The 18627-nt window shown below is 43.8% G+C and overlaps 1 protein-coding gene across 4 annotated transcripts in view; it reads left to right on the top strand.

Moving 5' to 3' along the window:
* The first annotated feature begins 5488 nt into the window (after positions 1–5488).
* The window catches only part of PUS7 (pseudouridine synthase 7), a 53746-nt gene continuing 40607 nt past the window's right edge, over positions 5489–18627 (top strand). For 2 of the 4 annotated variants that reach the window (XM_070424618.1, XM_070424621.1), the window contains exons 1-2: positions 5489–5680; positions 15631–16051. In XM_070424618.1, coding sequence (XP_070280719.1) covers positions 5554–5680; positions 15631–16051 — 548 coding nt within the window. In that variant the 5' untranslated portion in view covers positions 5489–5553. Of the gene's footprint in view, positions 5681–6209; positions 6390–7702; positions 7721–15630; positions 16052–18627 lie in introns of those variants that run through there. The other 2 variants (XM_070424619.1, XM_070424620.1) reach the window with 2 other exon arrangements.

Here is an 18627-nt window from a genome sequence, read left to right as displayed (position 1 = left end):
ATGCCCTGGGAGCCGACTAGACTAGAGGAAAAGGACTCGGCGTCTAATACGCACTGTACCCAGTGCAGAGGCCGCCCCAAGCCTGTCCTTGGCCAGGGAGAAGGAACAGGAGCTACCTGGTAGCTAGAGGAAGGTGGAGGGCCAGGGATTTGACAGCTTCAGAAACAGCATGGAAGGTGGTGCCATAGAGACATAAACGGGGTGGGGGGGGGGGGGGGAGATTAGGGGGTGAGGGTAAGCAACCCTAGAGGAAACAGAAACCATTCAGTGAGGAGAGAACTTTAAAAAAAATTATATCAGTATCCTGAGTTATGAAATATCATTGCAACCACAAAACAATAACAGATTACTGTTTCAATAGAAGCATTCAGCCATGGCCTGTGTGGCTACGTGGTTAGAGCTTGGGCCTGCACACCACAGGGTCGCAGGTTCCATTCTCAGTCAAGGGAACATATCTGGGTTGCACCTTCCATCCCCTGCCAGGTCATGGCTTGGGCGGGAGGCAACCAATCGATGTGTCTCTCTCACATTGATGTTTCTCTCTCTCTCTCTCTCTCTCTCTCTTCTTTCCCTCCTTCTTCCTCCCTCCCTCCCACTCTCTCTAAAAAGTAATGGCAGGTCCTGAGCAGTTTGGCTCAGTGGCTAGAGCATCAGCCTGTGGACTGAAGAGTCCCAGGTTCGATTCCGGTCAAGGGCATGTACCTTGGTTGCCGGCACATCCCCAGTAGGAGGTGTGCAGGAGGCACCTGATGGATGTTTCTCTCTCATGGGTGTTTCTGACTCTCTATCCCTCTCCCTTCCTCTCTGTAAAAAATCAATAAAATATTGATTTTATTTTTAAAAGTAATGGCAGGAGTGGGGGGAGAGGGGGAATCCTCAGGTGAGGGTAAGAAAAAAAGAAGAAACATTCCGAGACAAAAATATGATAGCAGAAATGAGAAGTTCTTGCCGAAACCGGTTTGGCTCAGTGGATAGAGCGTCGGCCTGCGGACTGAAGGGTCCCAGGTTCGATTTCGGTCAAGGGCATGTACCTGGGTTGCGGGCACATCCCCAGTGGGAGATGTGCAGGAGGCAGCTGGTCGATGTTCCTCTCTCATCGATGTTTCTAACTCTCTATCTCTCTCCCTTCCTCTCTGTAAAAAATCAATAAAATATATATATAAAAAAAAAAAAGAAATGAGAAGTTCAATAAAAGAGTTGGAAGATGGGAAATATCTTAGGGGGCAAAAAGCAAAAGGGCAAAGAAATGAAAATAAGAGATAAATAATAAATTAGAGGACCACTAAAGGGGGTCCAAAATCTGAGAAATAAAGAGTTCCAAAAGAAAACACCAACAAGGATTAGGGAAGGAGTGATCATCGACAAAATAATTCAAGAAAATTTTTCCAAACTAAAAGTTTCCAAATTGAAAGGGCCCACTGAGTGCCCAGCACAATGAATAAAAGTTGACTAATCCCAAGGCTCATCGTTGTGAAATGCAGAACACTGGGGGCAAAAAGGCAGCCCTAAGCTTTCAGAGAGAAAAACAAAGGATCAAGACTCAGGATATTTTTCAATTTCTCAACAGTCACAAAGAAAGCTAGAAATCATGGGAGCAATTCTATCCACTTCAAAGAGAATGTTATTTCAAACTGGAATTTTTTGCTTAATTACTAGTAAACTACCAATCAAATGTGGGTAAAGAATAAAGGTATGTTCAGCCATTCAAGATCTCAAAAAATTTCCATTTCATTTACTTCTTTTTCCAGGAAGCTACTGGAGATTGTGCTCCACTAAAATGAAGGACTAAACAAAGAAAAAGAAGACATAGGATATAGGAAACAGAAGATACAACACAGGATTCTCTTTCATCAATGTTTCTATCTCTCTGTCCCTCTTCCTTCCTCTCTCTCTAAAAAAATCAATAAAATATATTAAAACTAAAAAAAGAAGATACAACACAGGGAAAAAAATGAAGCGATGTCCTGACAACTGTGCATTAGACATAGACTGGTGCAGGTCAGAAGGGTCCAGAGTCATGAGACTGATAGAATACCTCATCTATCTCAATCTCTGCAGGAAAAACAAAAAAACTGAACAGGAGCAGTAATCATAGTATACAGTACCATTTTGCCCAAGATGTGAGTAATTACAATGTAGTAAAAACAAATCTATTTTAGGCATATAAAGGGATGATGGGAAGAGTGATGGGGTGGGGGGATGGAATTGGAAAAGTAAGAAGAACTAAATCCTTATTTTTCTAAATATATTTTATTGATTTTTTACAGAGAGGAAGGGAGAGGGATAGAGAGTTAGAAACATCAATCAGCTGCCTCCTGCACACCTCCTACTGTGGAGGTGCCTGCAACCAAGGTACATGCCCTTGACAGGAATCAAACCTGGGACCTTTCAGTCCGCAGGCCGACGCTCTACCCACTTAAATCCTTAATTTTCATTAAGTGAAGTCAATAGATAATATCTAAAAGTGAAAAACCAAGAAATAGAAATGCAAATATTTGATGTAGAGAAATGACAGTAAGTACTAGAATCTAAATAACCAGTTAAAAGATGAGATGACTGCCTTTGAGGAAAGGAAAGTAGGTAAGGGGAGGAGTCGGAGACAGTCTCTGCTGTTCCATTGCAGAACTCTGACCTCAGATTCAACTATTGGCCAAAGAAATGCTTTCCCTCCACACTCATTTACGAGGAGTTGGGCCAAAATCTCAGAGAAGACAGTGTTTAAGTTATACAAAAATTAAAAGTTTAGGTTTGAATTTTTTACTGCATGGCTGTGATAAAAATATTTGCAATTGCTGTCAATCGGACATTAAACTATGTATTAAACACAGCCTAAGGGCATGCGATTGTTTGTGTATTAGGAACAGAAAACTATCTGAGGTACTTAATTGAGGTGAATAATCTGGGCGGTTTAGAACCCTACCAGTCTGAGCAAATTATCTCCAGTTAGACAGATCCCCACATGTAAACCCAGATTTTAAAAACAAGTCCAGCCCTAGCTGGTTTGGCTCAGTGGATAGAGCATTGGCCTGCAGACTGAAGAGTCCCGGGTTTGATTCCGGTCAAGGGCACATGCCCAAGTTGCAGGCTCAATCCCCAGTAGGGGGAGTGCAAGAGGCAGCCAATCAATAATTCTCTCTCATCATTAGTGTTTCTATCTCTCTCTACCTCTCCCTTCCTCTCTGAGATCAATAAAAATATACTCTCAAAATAATAATAAAAAATAAAAACTAAGTCTACAGCTGCTATGTAAAACAGTATGGGGGTTGCACACAAAAATAAAAATGGCAGATGGCCCCTGTGAGGCTGAGACGACCCCTGGGAGTCTGAGACAGCCCCTGGGAGGCTGAGACGGCCCCTGCGAGGCTGAGATGGTCCCTGTGAGGCTGAGACGGCCCCTGTGAGGCCGAACACAGGGACACATCGCGGATGGAAATAGCTACATTTTCCATGTGTATGACACCTATGGATGATGACAGTGGGGAGGTAAGGGCAGAGGGGAGGGGGAACTGGGTGGAGGGGAGCTATGGGGGGAAAAAAGGGGAGCAACTGTAATCTGAACAATAAAGATTTATTTTATTTTATTTTTTTAATATTTTATTGATTTTTTACAGAGAGGAAGGGAGAGGGATAGAGAGTTAGAAACATCGATGAGAGAGAAACATCGATCAGCCGCCTCCTGCACACTCCCCACTGGGGATGTGCCCACAACCAAGGCACATGCCCCTGACCGGAATCGAACCCGGGACCCTTGAGTCCGCAGGCCGACGCTCTATCCACTGAGCCAAACCGGCTAGGGCAATAAAGATTTATTTTAAAAAAATTTAAAAAATAAAAATGGAATTACCATATAATATGATATCAATTGCACTTCTCCGTATATATACACACAAAAATTGAAAGCAAGGTCTCAAAGAGATATTGAACACCCTATAAACACTGCCATGAACATGCAGCATTGCTTACAATAGCCAAAAGGTGGAAGCAACCCTAGTGATAGTAGGCATATTAAGAGTGGTACATACATATAATGGAATATTATACAGCCCTTAAAAAGAAAAAAAGGAAATTCTGACACATGCTGCAGTGTGGATGAATCTTAAGGACATTATACTTAAGTGAAGCCAGTCACAAAGGAACATATATTGTGTGACTTCACTTAACTGAGTTACTTAGGTGCCACAGAAAAACTGGAGAAGAACCAAGCAACGCTTAGAGAGATGGAGTTACACTTATTGTGCATGGGCCCAGGGGAAAATGTCTCTCAAATTCCGGGTGAAATCACACAGGACATTTCCCATACTTATACTATTTTACCTTCTTTGTCTCCCAAATATAGGATTTTTCCGGTTCCCTTTGCAAGTTCTTAAAGGGCCCTATGTGCTGGGGCTTTGAGACCTCAACCAAAGGCTTGGCCTGGTGCCAGCACTGATAACTTCATCTGGGGAAGGTTTAATGGCCGCTCTGAAATGGGAGTAGTCTTATTTTCCTTACTATGTAAGCCAGCAAGCATTTACAGAAGCCAAAATAGCAGGGTTAAAATTTCAAACAGCAGTTTTTATGTAAGATGGATGCTTCATAGGATTTTAAAATTCATAGGGACCAAAAGTAGAACGGTGGTTGCCAGGGGCTAGGAGGAGGGAAAACTAGAGCGTTGACAGTGTAATTTCAGTTTTCAAGATGAAGGGTTCCAGAGAGGGGTGGTGGTGATGGTTGCACAACACTGTGAATGCGCTCAATACCACTGAGCTGTATATTTAAAAACGGTAAAATTTATGTTATGTGTATTTTAACACAATTAAAACCCCCCACAAGTGTAGCAAAAATATAAGGGCTTGAAGTAACACTGATTTTTCACTCCGGATAGCAAAACATTAAATGTGCAAAAGCTATTTGCTTCGGTCTGGAAACAAGTGCTACTTGAAGAGCATGGGAAGAGTAATGAATTTAATTTGCTTTACACAGAGCACAAACTTGCTATGATCAGGATTTTGAAAGGGAGCCATCAAACATGCAGGTAAATTGAAGGAGTGGAAAAACGGTGCTCTTGGATCCGTGGCATTCGAAGGAATTATATACATAGAACAATGTGGGCCCTAATGTGATTCTCTATTCATTATTACGTTAACTGCGTGGTGCAAGGCAACCAAAAAAAGGGCCATAACTATGTGGAAGAAACCCTTATTAGCACGCAACTGACATTCCTAAGGCAACTGCTGCTTTAGAAGTCACCGAAAGGACTCCTTGGTGCCGAAAAATCACTTCTTGTCCTCGCCAAAGCCCAGGAGCCACAGCCTGGGAAGCTCCTGGAGTGAAGGGGCCACGCTGAGCTCCCCACTATGCAGCTGCAACACCTGGGGACGGGCTGCTGGGGGCGCTCAGCCGCGGGGCCTCCCCGTCTCCCGGCGGGTGGGCGGGGCGGGCGGCGGAGGGCGGGCTCCGCCCCGGGGGAGGGGCCGGCTGGTAGCAGCGCGTCCCTGCGCCGCACGTGTACGAGCCCGGTCGCGGGCGAGTCCACCCGAGCTCCGCGGCCCCCCGGCACGGCCGGAGGTGCCTATGTCTGGCCGCCCTTGCAGCTGGCTCTTCCGAGTGACTCTCGCCGCTGCTGCCCTGCTGCGCCCGGAGCAGCGCGCCCGCCCTCTCGCCGCTCGGCCCGCGGCGCGCCCGCGCTCTCTCGTCCCGGGTAAGTGCGCGGCCTCCCTGCAGCCGCCCGGGCTCCGCCGCCTGCCATCGGCCCGGTCCCGCGCCCAGGATCCCAGGTCCCGCCAGGAGGGGCAGTGCGGACTGGGAAGGTGTCCCAGCCGTGGTCTGTGCCCACACGGCCCGCCCGCGGAGCCTCCATTACGGATCGTACGGACGGAAGCGCGGCGGGAGCCTCGCGGATCCTGCGCTCCGGTGGTGCCAGCCCCGCCCCCCGCGCCCCCCCACTACCGGGGCAGGTCCTCGGGGAACGCTGCGCCCTCCTTCCTCCCCGCGGCGCTGTCAGGCTGACGATCCCAGTCCCACTCCTCCTTCCTTTGCCCCAGACGCTCCCTAAACTCTGCTCCCTCCCGGAAGAGAAAACTGGTTTTTATCCCAAAGCCTTTCCCATCCGTCGCTGGGCCAGTGTGCTACGGGGTGCAGCCCACGTGCTTGCTCCTCGCACTCCGCTTCCATCACTCCTTCTTGCGAGGCTCCCTGTGCCAGGTGACTGCTTGTTGGGTACAAGTAGGAGCGAACAGGTTGGAGCCGGGAGTGTGTTCTCCAGCCCTCTGCCGGGTCGGTGTTGAACCAGTGGATGGAGGGCGTGCAGCTGTGCGTGGAGACATCCGTCCGGAGCCCTTCCCGCCAGCCCTGCGCTGAGAGGTTGAAAAGGGCATCCTCAGTGCCTGGGTTTTAGCGCCTGCCAAGAAGTAGGTTTGGAGTTTCGTTTTTCAAATATTTGGTCCCGTTGTCAGACCACCTTTTTTTTTTTTTTCTTCATTTCGAAAATATGTACTAGGATAGGATTACTAAGGGCTTCTGTTTCAAGTCTCTAATCATCTGTGAGACAGGCATGCCCCACTGGCCTGCGGATGCCTTGACAATGGAGGGATCTGTCAAATAGCCAGCAGTGCACTCAGACTGAAAAGGGGATGGATAGGCAGTGATTTTGTTCAGTCATTAGACAAGTAGCCAACACTCAGTAGTTATTAATTTAATAACAGCTTTTGATACAGGTATTAATAAAACATAACTTTTGCCCTAGCTGGTTTGGCTCAGTGGATAGAGCATCAGCCTGCAGACTGAAGGGTCCCAGGTTTGATTCCAGTCATGGGCACACCCCGGGTTGTGGGCTCCATCCCCGGTGAGGGACGTGCAGGAGGCAGCCAATCAATGATCCTCTCTCGTCATTGATGTTTCTATCTCTCTTCCCTCTCCCTTCCTCTCTGAAATCAATAAAAAAATATTTTTAAAAAACATACGTCAATAAATGTTCACACATATTTAAAAAAAAAAACATAACTTTTGCTCCCAAGTAGGAGAGAGAAATTATTAAAGACTACCCCTCTTTTTCTCATTTCTCTTATTCGTCTTTATTTGTAGCTCTTATGCTTGCATTTTTAAAAAATTTTATTCTGCCATATATCCTTAAGTATATGTCAGCTCCATAAGGATGGGAAATTTTCCCTTTATTCACAGCACCTGAAACAGTGCCAGACACATAAGAGATGCTCAGTAAATATTGTGGAATGAACAAATGTAATGAACTTAATGATTTTTGCATATTAGAGTGTAGTGAGTGTGTGCTCTGTCCTGAAGAAAGTGCTCTTTATTGTGAGTGCTAGAGGGATTAGTCACAGTTTGCAGAGAAAGGAGAATAGAAGCATTTAAAAAGGAAGTTATGGAGGGTTTTGAAATATGGATACGATTAAGACTAATATGGCCCTTTTTGTAGATGTTCATTTTGCAGGAAATAATATTAAAGGACTGTCAATGGTGTATTAAAATTTTGAAAATGCTAAACTTTTATTTTTGTTGTGGGTGTAGAGGAAGCTTATTGGTGAATTTGATATCATAATGGAAACAATTTTATTTATTTATTATTTTTTAAATCCTCGAGGATATTTTCTCCATTGATTTTTAGAGTGGAAGAGAAAGGGAAAGACAGAGAGGAATATCTGTGTGAGAGAAACACATCGATTGCTTGCCTCCTGCACATGCCCTGATCAGGGCCCTGACTGGGGAGGAGCCTGCAACGGAGGTACGTGCCCTTGACCGGAATCGAACCCAGGACTCCTTGGTCTGCAGGCCGACGCTCTATCCACTGATCCAAACCAGCTAGGGCATAATGGAAACAATCTTAAAATACAGTTAAAATTATAATACAGTGGGGCCTTGACTTACGAGTTTAATTCATTCTGTGACGGAGCTCGTAACTCAAATTACTCGTATGTCAAATCAACAGTGAACGAGTGAGACACGTGATGCTGGGCTGATGTTGTGGTGTTCACTGTGACGTTCGCTGCGCCAACTAGCGGTGGGGTATCTGAAGCTGGCTCGTAACCCGAATTTTAGCTCTCAACTCAAAGCAAAAAATCGGCCAAGAGATGGCTCGTATCTCAAAAAACTCGTTAGTCGGGACACTCGTAAGTCAAGGCCCCACTGTATTCTTAATCTCATTTGGTTCATTTGGAGTGTAAAGGAAACAGAACTCATTTTAATATTCCCTCCAAAGAATTGTGTAGGACTTCAGTTCATGGGTTAGTATCAGTAAATTTCATCCTCTGCCCAGTCATAGAATCAAGCTTCTGGTCTATAGAGATTTTACTTGACATATGAGATACTGTCATTTCTATCATGGACAATGTATTTGTATAGTATAATATTTCTTTAAAACTTAAAAAAAATAACGTTAAACTCATAAAGCCCGCCCCTTCACCCCCCTCCCTTTTCTTTTAAGTCAGCCGCTTTTTCTAGCTTTGAATAGAATGCTTGAATATGTGTATTTGGATTTTTCTGAATTTTCCTTAGGGAAATTTTTAAATTTTCCTTAGGGAAATTACATTGGGGTAGTCAGGGTTGTTTTATCTTTCTGATTGAATTCTTCTCAGTCTCTTTCATGTTCACAGAATCTACCCCCCCACCCCCGTCCACACTTTCTCATTTATTTTAATTTTATTTTTTAATATTTTTATTGATTTTAGACAGGAAGGGAGAGGGAGAGAGAGATAGAAACATCAATGATGAGAGAGAATCATTAATTGGCTGCCTCCTACATGTTCCCTACTGGGGACCAAGCCCATAACCCAGACATGTGCCCTTGACCGGAATCGAACCTGGGACCCTTGAGTCCACAGGCCTATGCTCTATCCACTGAGCCAAGCCGGCTAGGGCCACTCTTTCTCATTTAAAAGCTATATTGCGCCCTAGCTGGTTCCCTCAGTGGTTAGAGCATTCGCCTGCAGACTGAAGGGTCATGGGTTCCATGCCTAGTCAAGAGCAGGTTCCCCAGCCCCAGTAGGGGCGCATGTGGGAGGCAGCCAATCCATGTGTCTCTCTCACGTCAGTGTTTCTATCTCTCTCTCTCCTCTTCTCTTCCCTCCCTCCCACTCTCTGTAGAAACCAAAGGAAGAAATCAGGTGAGGATTTAAAAAGAAAAAAGTTATATTGCATTTCAGTCTTTCCTTTTATATAGTTCCTGCTTATATAAACAATACTAATTTGAGTTCTACCTCTCCTAGTTTAGCAGTTTGCACAGCTGTTCTAGTATGTTCTCAGCTTCTAGGCCCACATACAGAACTTAGCAAAATGTATATTAAGTGATTTATAATCATTGGTGCTATATATACTTGAATAAGTAATGTCTGATAGGGCCATCAGCTATAACAAATGTAAAGTATAATTTCATTTGAAAACAAAAGTGAGGCCCAGCTGGCATGGCTCAGTGGTTGAGTGTCGACCTATGAACCAGGAGGTCACGGTTCGATTCCTGGTCAGGGCACAAGCCTGGGTGCAGGCTTAATCTCCAGTGTGGAGTGTGCAGGAGGCAGCTGATCAACGATACTCTCTCATCATTGATGTTTCTCTCTCTCTTTCCCTCTCCCCTTCCTTTCTGAAATCAACAAAAATATACTAGTATATATTTTAAAGTGAGATTAGTTAATGAACTTGTCTTTGCAATCTATATATATAAAAACATAATATGCAAATAGACTGGACAGCGGAACCACCGGTCAGCTATGATGTGCACTGAACACCAGGGGGCAGACGCTCAATGCAGGAGTTGCCCCCAGCCCGCAACCTCTCGGTCCCTCCCCCTGGCCAGCAGGCTCCAATCGCCCGATGGGGAACCAGGAACTGGGGGTAGGTGGCAGCTGATGCAGGCAGTGCCAGGGCCCTGATAGCCCTGCCAGTCACCCCACACACAGAGGGCGATCGTGGCAGTGGCAGGGGGCCAGACCAGCTGCCGGCAGCTGGGGAGTATCGGTCCTGATCACAGTTTCAGGCCTAGGGACCTTACCCATGCATGAATTTTGTGCTCCGGGCCTCTAGTTAAATATAACAAGAAGAAGATCAGGCAAGGGTCCACAAGGATCAAGAAAGACTTCCAAAAAATACTGAAGGTGTATGTATTTGTGTTATTGTCAGTGTCCTGAGGGTTTCTTAAAATTAAGTGGTATTTGAAGGAGAAAACCATGTGTGATCATTAGCCTAGAGAACGAAAGAAGCATAAGCTTTGTTTTTTTTTTTCTCCCGACTCAGCGATAACAACTCTGTGTAAACCATCCATAATAAATATTAATGACCAACAGTTAAATAGAACAGTTATTACAGGCCTTTGACCAAGTCGTCATTTTTCATCTTTACAGAGAAATAAACTGAAGCTGAGAGAGATTAAGTGATCAGCTTATTAAATGGCAAAACCTAGATCAGGCTCCACATTATACCCCATAAACTGCCATTTGCCAAATAAGGGTTGAAACTAGTGGTTGATATTTCAGATCCATGGTCTGCTAATATTCTCATTCCAAGGATGTTGGGCATAACAATGTTGTCCTAAACCTTCTAGAATTTTATTCATGAAATCACTGATACAGGTGTAGGGGAGAGTGAGGAGTTGGGATGATGCCCATATTCTGACACAGGTGACTGGTTGTTAGTTGGTGGTAACATTCCCTGAGGTAAGAGGTGCAATTTAACAGAAGTATGTTTGTGATGGGAAATGATGAGATCAATTTAGGGCATGTTGAGTTTGAGCATTTGATTCTACCTCTTACTAGCTCTGTAAACTTCATCTCTGGGCCTCAGTTTTTTAGTGCTAAGCTGGGAATGGTAATGACCCTTCTGTGATAGGGTTAAAGCGAGGCTTGAACAAACTCACCACATACACTTTATCATTGTTTAGCTGTCTTTTTTTTTTTTTTTTTAAATATATTTTATTGCTTTTTTAGAGAGGAAGGGAGAGGGATAGAGAGTTAGAAACATCGATGAGAGAGAAACATCGACCCGCTGCCTCCTGCACATCTCCCACTGGGGATGTGCCCGCAACCAACGTACGTGCCCTTGACCGGAATCGAACCCGGGACCCCTCAGTCCGCAGGCCGACGCTCTATCCACCGAGCCAAACCGGTTTCGGCCATTGTTTAGCTGTCTTATGATTGCCTTGGACCCTGGGTAGGAGTTAGAGATGGAGGGGTCTTGACTGGAATACTTAGGCGTGAGAAGGGAGCAAGACGGGAGAAGCCCAAATTTAAGGGGCAAGCATCTCCAGACGCAGGAAAGGAGGAAGTAGGAGAGTTTTGAAGCAAGAAAGCAGTGATCTGTGTTGTGTTGGGAAAGGGTGTCAGATAGGGCCAGGCTTGAACGACTGTGATTTGGGCAAGGAAGCCAGTGCCGGTGGGGCATTTATTTCATTCAGTGCCCTGTCTTGTCCCTAGTGGGAATAATGTCTGGTACAGGGGTTCATGGTGAGTGTTTGTTGAAGGGATGAAGCGCAATGCTGAGGAGTGAATGCTAAAGTAAGTATGGGCTTTCCTTAAGAGGTTCCCCAATTAAGGGGAATGGTTATAATATGTGGTCTTGTCACAGGAAAGGGACTGAGATCAAGGCAGGTCTGCCCCCTAAGGTCTGTAATGTGTGGGTTATTGACTTTGTGCAGGAAAGATTTTGTGACATGAGTCCGGGTGATTTTGAGAGTACATTTATTAAAACTGGGGACAGTGAAACAAGGGAAGGACTTAAGAGAGAAGAGGCAAGATCTCAGCAACAGGAGTAAGCCCAGGCAGAGCTGCCTTGGCCCTTTATTTATTTATTTTTATTTTATTATTTTTTAAATATATTTTTATTGATTTCAGAGAGGAAGGGAGAGATAGAAACATCAATGATGAGAGAGAATCATTGATCAGTTGCCTCCTGCACGCCCCCTACTGGGGATCGAGCCCGCAACTTGGGCATGTGCCCTGACCAGAATCGAACCTGGAACCCTTCAGTCTGCAGGCTGATGCTCTATCCACTGAGCCAAACCAGTTAGGGCTGCCTTGGCCCTTTAGGAAAAAAAGTCACCAAGACAGAATTGAGCCAGTTGGGTTGTGTGAACTCAGGAAACAAATTACAGAGGCAGAAGGAGGGCCCTTGGAGACAGTTGCTGCTGCCCAATGCTCCCCTGCTTGCAAGTCTCCTGGGAACCTTTAGAACTTAGAAAGAAAACAAAGATACACCCCTGAGGAAAGAAGGGGTGGGAGGGAAGGCAAGGGCATGCTCCAGAGCATACACTGGGTCCTTTGTCTTAAGGGTTTTTATCTATTTTCTGATGGCAGGGAATTTTAGGGGAAGTGTCGGGAGAATCTCAATAGAATATTCATCAGATTTCAAAATGTGTCCTTTGATATGGTGATTCATCCAAATGAACTTATAGATGGGTCAGGATCGTTCTCTGGTTAGTTTCATCTTCGAAGAATGTCACAGAAGGGGGACCAGACAGGCGGGTCTACTACCTGCGTGGTCTGGAATGTGTAAACCATTTGCTCCTAAGTGTCCTTGGTTAGGGAAGATGAGACTTTGCGATTTATTATCTGGCTGTAAATTGCTCAGCTGGTTCAATATCTGTCTCAGTTTCCCCATTCTACTTGTCAAGGAATTCTCCTAGCTTTTTACTGTCCTGCCTCATTGTGAGTACGCTGGAGGGAGGTGTGTCTGCCAGGAAACCTTGCTGACTAGGAAGGGCCAGGCAGTGTAGGGGGCTGTCATAAGAGTAATTCTCCTGACTGGCCAGGTTTTCTCCAGCAGCAGCCAGAAGCATAGGTACAGACAGTCAGATTGGTACTTGGTTGAGGTTTAGCAAGGATCATGGGGCAGAAGGACTCGTGAACAAGAATATTGAGTAGTGAGTGGCTAAGCGTTATTGAGGTTTGGGGCACTTGAACAAGTAAAGGTGGAAGAGGTGGTGTCGTGGGACTGGATATCTCAATACATTTGAAGAACAGGTCATGGGAGAAAGCAACGGACCTGAACAGATTGGTGGTTTGATCAGAGTAGAATAGCTTGTATATCATTTTAGACTTTGCACTTTTATTATAAAAAGTATTCAACAAAATGTAGAGAGAATGGTGATGTGATGACCTCCCTGTGCTCCCATCACTCAGTTTCAGCAATTACCAACTCAGCCAGTCGTGTTTCAAATCCACACCCACTCTGCTTCCGTTCACCACAGGTTAATTATTATTATTTTTTAAAATATATTTTATTGATTTCAGAGAGTAAGGGAAAGGGAGAGAGATCAATGATGAGAGAGAATCATTGATTGTCTGCTTCCTGCATGCCCCACACTGGGGATCGAGCCCACAAACTGGGTATGTGCCCTGACCAGGAATCGACCCATGACCTTCTGGTTCATAGGTTGACAGTCAAGCCATGAGTCATGCTGGCTGGGGCTGGTAAATTATTTTGAAGCAAATTCCAGACCATATGTTTTCAACTATCAATAGCTCTGTTTCTATCTCTAAAATATAAGGATTCCAGCCCTAACCGGTTTGGCTCAGTGGATAAAATATAAGGATTCTGTTTTTAAATGTAACCACAATAACATTTTTCACTTAAAAAGTTGATAGTACTACTAATATCATCAAATACCCCTAGTGTTTCAATGTCCCAGATTCTCATAAATGCTTTTAATTTTATTTTCCCAGGCTGGTGTGGCTCAGTGGTTGAGCATTGACCCATGAACCAAGAGGTCACCAGTTCCATTCTCAGCCAGAGCTCATGCCGGGGTTTTGGGCTCGATCCCCAGTGAGGGGCATGCAGGAGGCAGTGATGTTGATTCTCTCCCATCAGTGTTTCTATCTATCCCTCTCCCTTCCTCTCTCTCTTAAATCAATAAAAACTTTTTAATTTATTTTTTTATCCTCACCCAAGAATATTTTTCCATTGATTTTCAGAGAGAGGGCAAGACAGAGAGAAATACCGTTGTGAGAGAAACACATTGATTGGTTGCCTCCTGCATGCACCCCAACCAGGGCCCCGGATCAAGCCTGCAACCGAGGTACATGCCTTTGACCGAATCGAACCCGGGATCTTTCAGTCCACAGGCCAGTGCTCTATCCACTGAGTCAAACCAGCGAGGGCTTAATTTTATTTTTCAATTGATTTTTTAGAGAGAGACACACACACTCACATAACAATTTGTTGTTCCACTTACTTTATGCATTCACTGGTTGCTTCTTGTATGTGCCCTGACCAGAGATTGAACCCGCAACTTTGGTATATCGGGACAGCGCTCTAACCAACTGAACTACTCAGCCAGGGCCTCATAAATGTTTTTTAAAATAGTTGGTTTGCTTAAATCAGGATCCGAAGAAGGATCCACCCATTGCATTTCTTTGTAGGTTTATCTGTAGATTCCCCTTCCTCTTTTTTTCCTTTCCTATTAGTTGAAGGCGCTAGTAGTTAGACATAGAGTTTCAATCAGTAAATATACTTCCTTAATTATAGCATGTAATTTCAGGGGTACACAATGTCTGGTTGTCTCTCTTTGTGATGTTAGTGGACATTGATGGTTATTGCCTGGGTCCACTGTTTCATTAAGGATTTGCTATTTATTGTGTCATTGATCTTTATAGGTAGGGAACTATTTGGGCACCTATTTTAAGAATTCTGCAAAATATCTATTGACGCTTGTTACATCCTGCTGGATTTTCTGGCATGTACAAAAGAAATAATAGACTTAAAGAATTTGCAGCCCTTTTTTTGTTATTGTTGTTAATCCTCACCCAAGGATATTCTTTCCATTGATTTTCTTTAGAGAGAGTGGAAGGAAGAGGGAGAGACAGAGAGAGAGAACCATCGATTGGTTGCTTTCTGCACATGCCCCTACGGCCCCTACTGCCATGGAACCCACGACCCTTCAATCTGCAGGTGAATGCTCTGACCACTGGGGCAAAGGTATACAGATTTTTCTTTTTCTTTTTTTTTAAAATATATTTTATTGATTTTTTACAGAGAGGAAAGGAGAGGGATAGAGAGTTAGAAACATTGATGAGCGAGAAACATCAATCAGCTGTCTCCTGCACGCCCCCTACTGGGGATGTGCCCGCAGCCAAGTTACATGCCCTTGACCAGAATCAAACCTGGGACCCTTGAGTCCGCAGGCCGATGCTCTATCCACTGAGCCAAACCGGTTAGGGCAGGTGTACAGATTTTTAAAGCTTTTGATGCACACTGTCAAATTTTTGCAAAAATGTTCTGTCATTTTTCTATGCCACCAAAGGTATACACCAACATTGGGAAGAATTATTATTTTTTTAAATACCACTTCTCTCTTCTTTTTTTTAAAATTGATTTTTAGAAAAAGGGGAAGGGAGAAAGACAGAGAGAGAAAAACATCCATGTGAGAGCAAAACATCGATCGGGTGCCTCCTGCACACCTCCTACTGGGGTTGGGGGATTGAGCCCACAACCCTGGCAATGATGTGCCCTGACTGGGAATCGGGAATTGAACCAACAATCTCTTGGTGCACTAGATAATGCCCAACCAACTGAGCCACACGGGCCAGGGCAGGAAGAATTCTTTTAATTAATGGTTTTTAGGACTAGGAACAAAATTAACTGTGCTTCTGTTTGCTGAAACCCACTTAATTAAAGAAGTGATTATTACTGTCTACTCTGTCTTTCTAAAAGGTTTTCTTGGAGCCTTAAAAATGGAGATGACAGAAATGACTGGTGTGTCACTGAAACGTGGATCCCTTGCTGTGGAAGATAATGACAGTCTGACCCCAGCTGAGGAGGCAAAAAGACAGAAGGTCTCAGAAGGCTGGCTGACCAAAGGTCAGGATGGGATAGACAATAACTCTCCACCCAGCTGTGAGAATGTGCCTGGGCTACCTAAAGTTGTAAGTGCTGGAAAGAGGAAGAAACATTCGGGTGCCCCCTTGCAAGAAGAGGAAGAGGAGGAGGAAGATGGCCTTTCAGAGGAGGGTGAGGAGGAAGGGGAAGCTGAGAGCTTTGCAGACATGATGAAGCATGGACTCACTGAACTGGATGTAGGCATCACCAAGTTTGTAAGTTCTCATCAAGGATTCTCAGGAATCTTAAAAGAAAGGTATGCTTCATTTATGTACAAAGTTATTTTAATTATGTTCTTTATAAAGAAACTAGAGGCCTGGTGCATGGATTCGTGCACCGGTGGGGTCCCTCAGCCTGGCCTGTGGGGATGGGGCTGAAACCGGCTCTCTGACATCCCCTGAGGGGTTCTGGATTGTGAGAGGGCAGTTTTCAGGTGACGCACCCTGGAATTGGGCTCCCTCCTCTCTGGTTCCAGGTGCGTCACTCGAGAACCGCAGCTGCCAAGTCACTGCAGCTCAGCAGCTCTGCGTTGAGCGTCTGCCCCCGGTGGTCAGTGCGCATCATAGCTGTCAGCCGGTCTGCCAGTCGGCCAGTCATTTAGGCTTTTATATATGTAGATCAGCAGTATAGTCTTCTATTTATTTCTGTTCCCCAAGGATTAATTTCACAAATGGTCAAAAAGGATGAGAGCTGTCCAAATGAGTAAATGAAACCATTTAAAGAAAATATAGTGAAACCATACAGTTTTTGTTCTTTTTCCGTCTGACTTATTTCACTTAGCATAATGCCCTCAAGATGTATCCATGTTGTTGGAAATGGCAATATTTCATCTTTTCTTGTATATATAGGGTGACCAAAAAAAAAAAATGTATACTCACTTTAACAGCTGATAACTCACTTAGTTTTTAAAATGAACTGTATGGAGAACCTGGCGGAAGAACCTGGCTATGCTGATCAACTGAAAAAATAAAAATAAAAAAAAATAAAATAAAATGAACTGTATGTTAATAAACACTGACTTTATACTTGTTGAACGTGTATATACTAGCTCAGTGGTCGGCAAACTCATTAGTCAACAGAGCCAAATATCAACAGTACAACGATTGAAATTTCTTTTGAGAGCCAAATTTTTAAAACTTAAACTATATAGGTAGGTACATTGTTATTAACTTAATTAGGGTACTCCTAAGGCTTAGGAAGAGCCACATCAAGGGGCCAAAGAGCCGCATGTGGCTCGCGCGCCACAGTTTGCCGACCACGGTACTAGCTGATCATTCACTTTATTTTGAAGTGTATGTTAACAAACACTGATTTCATAACCATTCAAAGTGTGTATACATTTTTTTAGACACCCTGTATATACCACATTTTCTTTTTGTGCCCTCATTCGTTGATGAACACTTAGGTTGTTTCCATGTCTTGAGAACTATAAATAATACTGCCATGAGCATGGGGCACATATATCTCTTTGAATTAGTGTTTTCTTATTCTTCAGATAAATAGCCAGAAGAATTGCTGGATCATATAGTAGTTGTATTCTTAATTTTTTGAGGAACTTGCATACTGCTTTCCATAGAGGTTGTACCAATTTGCAATTCCAATAACAGTGCACAAGTGTTGCTATTTCTCCACATCCTCTCCAGCACATGTTATTTCTTGTGTTTTTTATAATGGCCATTCTAACACGTGTGAAGTGATACCTCATTATGGTTTTTATTTGCATTTCCCTAATAATTAGTGAAGTTGAACATCTTTTCATATACCTGATGGCCATCTGTATGTCTTCCTTGGAAAAATGTCTATTCAGACCCTCTGCCCATTTATGAATCGGGTTGTTTTTTTTTGTTGTTGTTGAGTTGTATGAGTTCTTTATATATTTTGGACATTAACCCCTTATTGAACATATTATTTGCAAATATCAGCTCCCATTTGGTTGGTTGCCTTTTTGTTTTGTTGATAGTTTCTTTTGTTGTGCAGAGCTTTTGAGTTTGCTGTCCCATTTATTTATTTGTGGTTTTCTTTCTCATGCCTATGTGTATGTGTGTGTGTGTGTGTGTGTGTGTGTGTGTGTATACATATATATATATATATATATATATATATATATATATATATATATTGATTTCATAGAGGAAGGGAGAGAGAGATAGAAACATCAATGATGAGAGAGAATCATTGATCGGCTGCCTCCTGCACGCCCCACACTGGGGATCAAGCCTACAACCTAGGCATGTGCCCTGACTGGGTATCTAAGTGTGACCTCCTGGTTCATAGGTCAACACTCAACCATTGAACCACGCCGGCTAGGCTCTCATGCCTTTGGAGTCAAATTCACAAAAACACCACTGAGACCAATGTCCAGAAGCTTAATGCTTATGTTTTCTTATATACATTTTATTTGTTTAGGTCTTACATTCCAGTCTTTAATCCATTTTGAGTTTATGTTTTTATATGGTATAAGATAGTGGTCTAGCCGAAACCGGTTTGACTCAGTGGATAGAGCGTCGGCCTGAGGACTGAAGGGTCCCAGGTTCGATTCCGGTCAAGGGCATGTGCCTGGGTTGCGGGCATATCCCCGGTGGGAGATGTGCAGGAGGCGGCTGATCGATGTTTCTCTCTCATCGATGTTTCTAACTCTCTATCTCTCTCCCTTTCTCTCTGTAAAAAATCAATAAAATATATTAAAAAAAAAAAAGATAGTGGTCTAGTTTTATTCCCTTGCATATGGCTGTCCAGTTTTTATTTATTTAAATGTATTTTTTTATTGATTTCAGAGAGGAAGAGAGAGGGAGAGGGAGATAGAAACATCAATGATGAGAGATAATCATTGAT

Source organism: Myotis yumanensis, unplaced genomic scaffold (assembly GCF_028538775.1).
Source record: "Myotis yumanensis isolate MYYU_CA2020_CCGP unplaced genomic scaffold, mMyoYum1.0.hap1 SCAF_9, whole genome shotgun sequence".
NCBI classification, from domain to species: Eukaryota; Metazoa; Chordata; class Mammalia; order Chiroptera; family Vespertilionidae; genus Myotis; species Myotis yumanensis.
The sequence above is the reverse complement of the archived record's forward strand: the minus strand, read 5'-3'. Positions and strand labels throughout refer to the sequence as shown.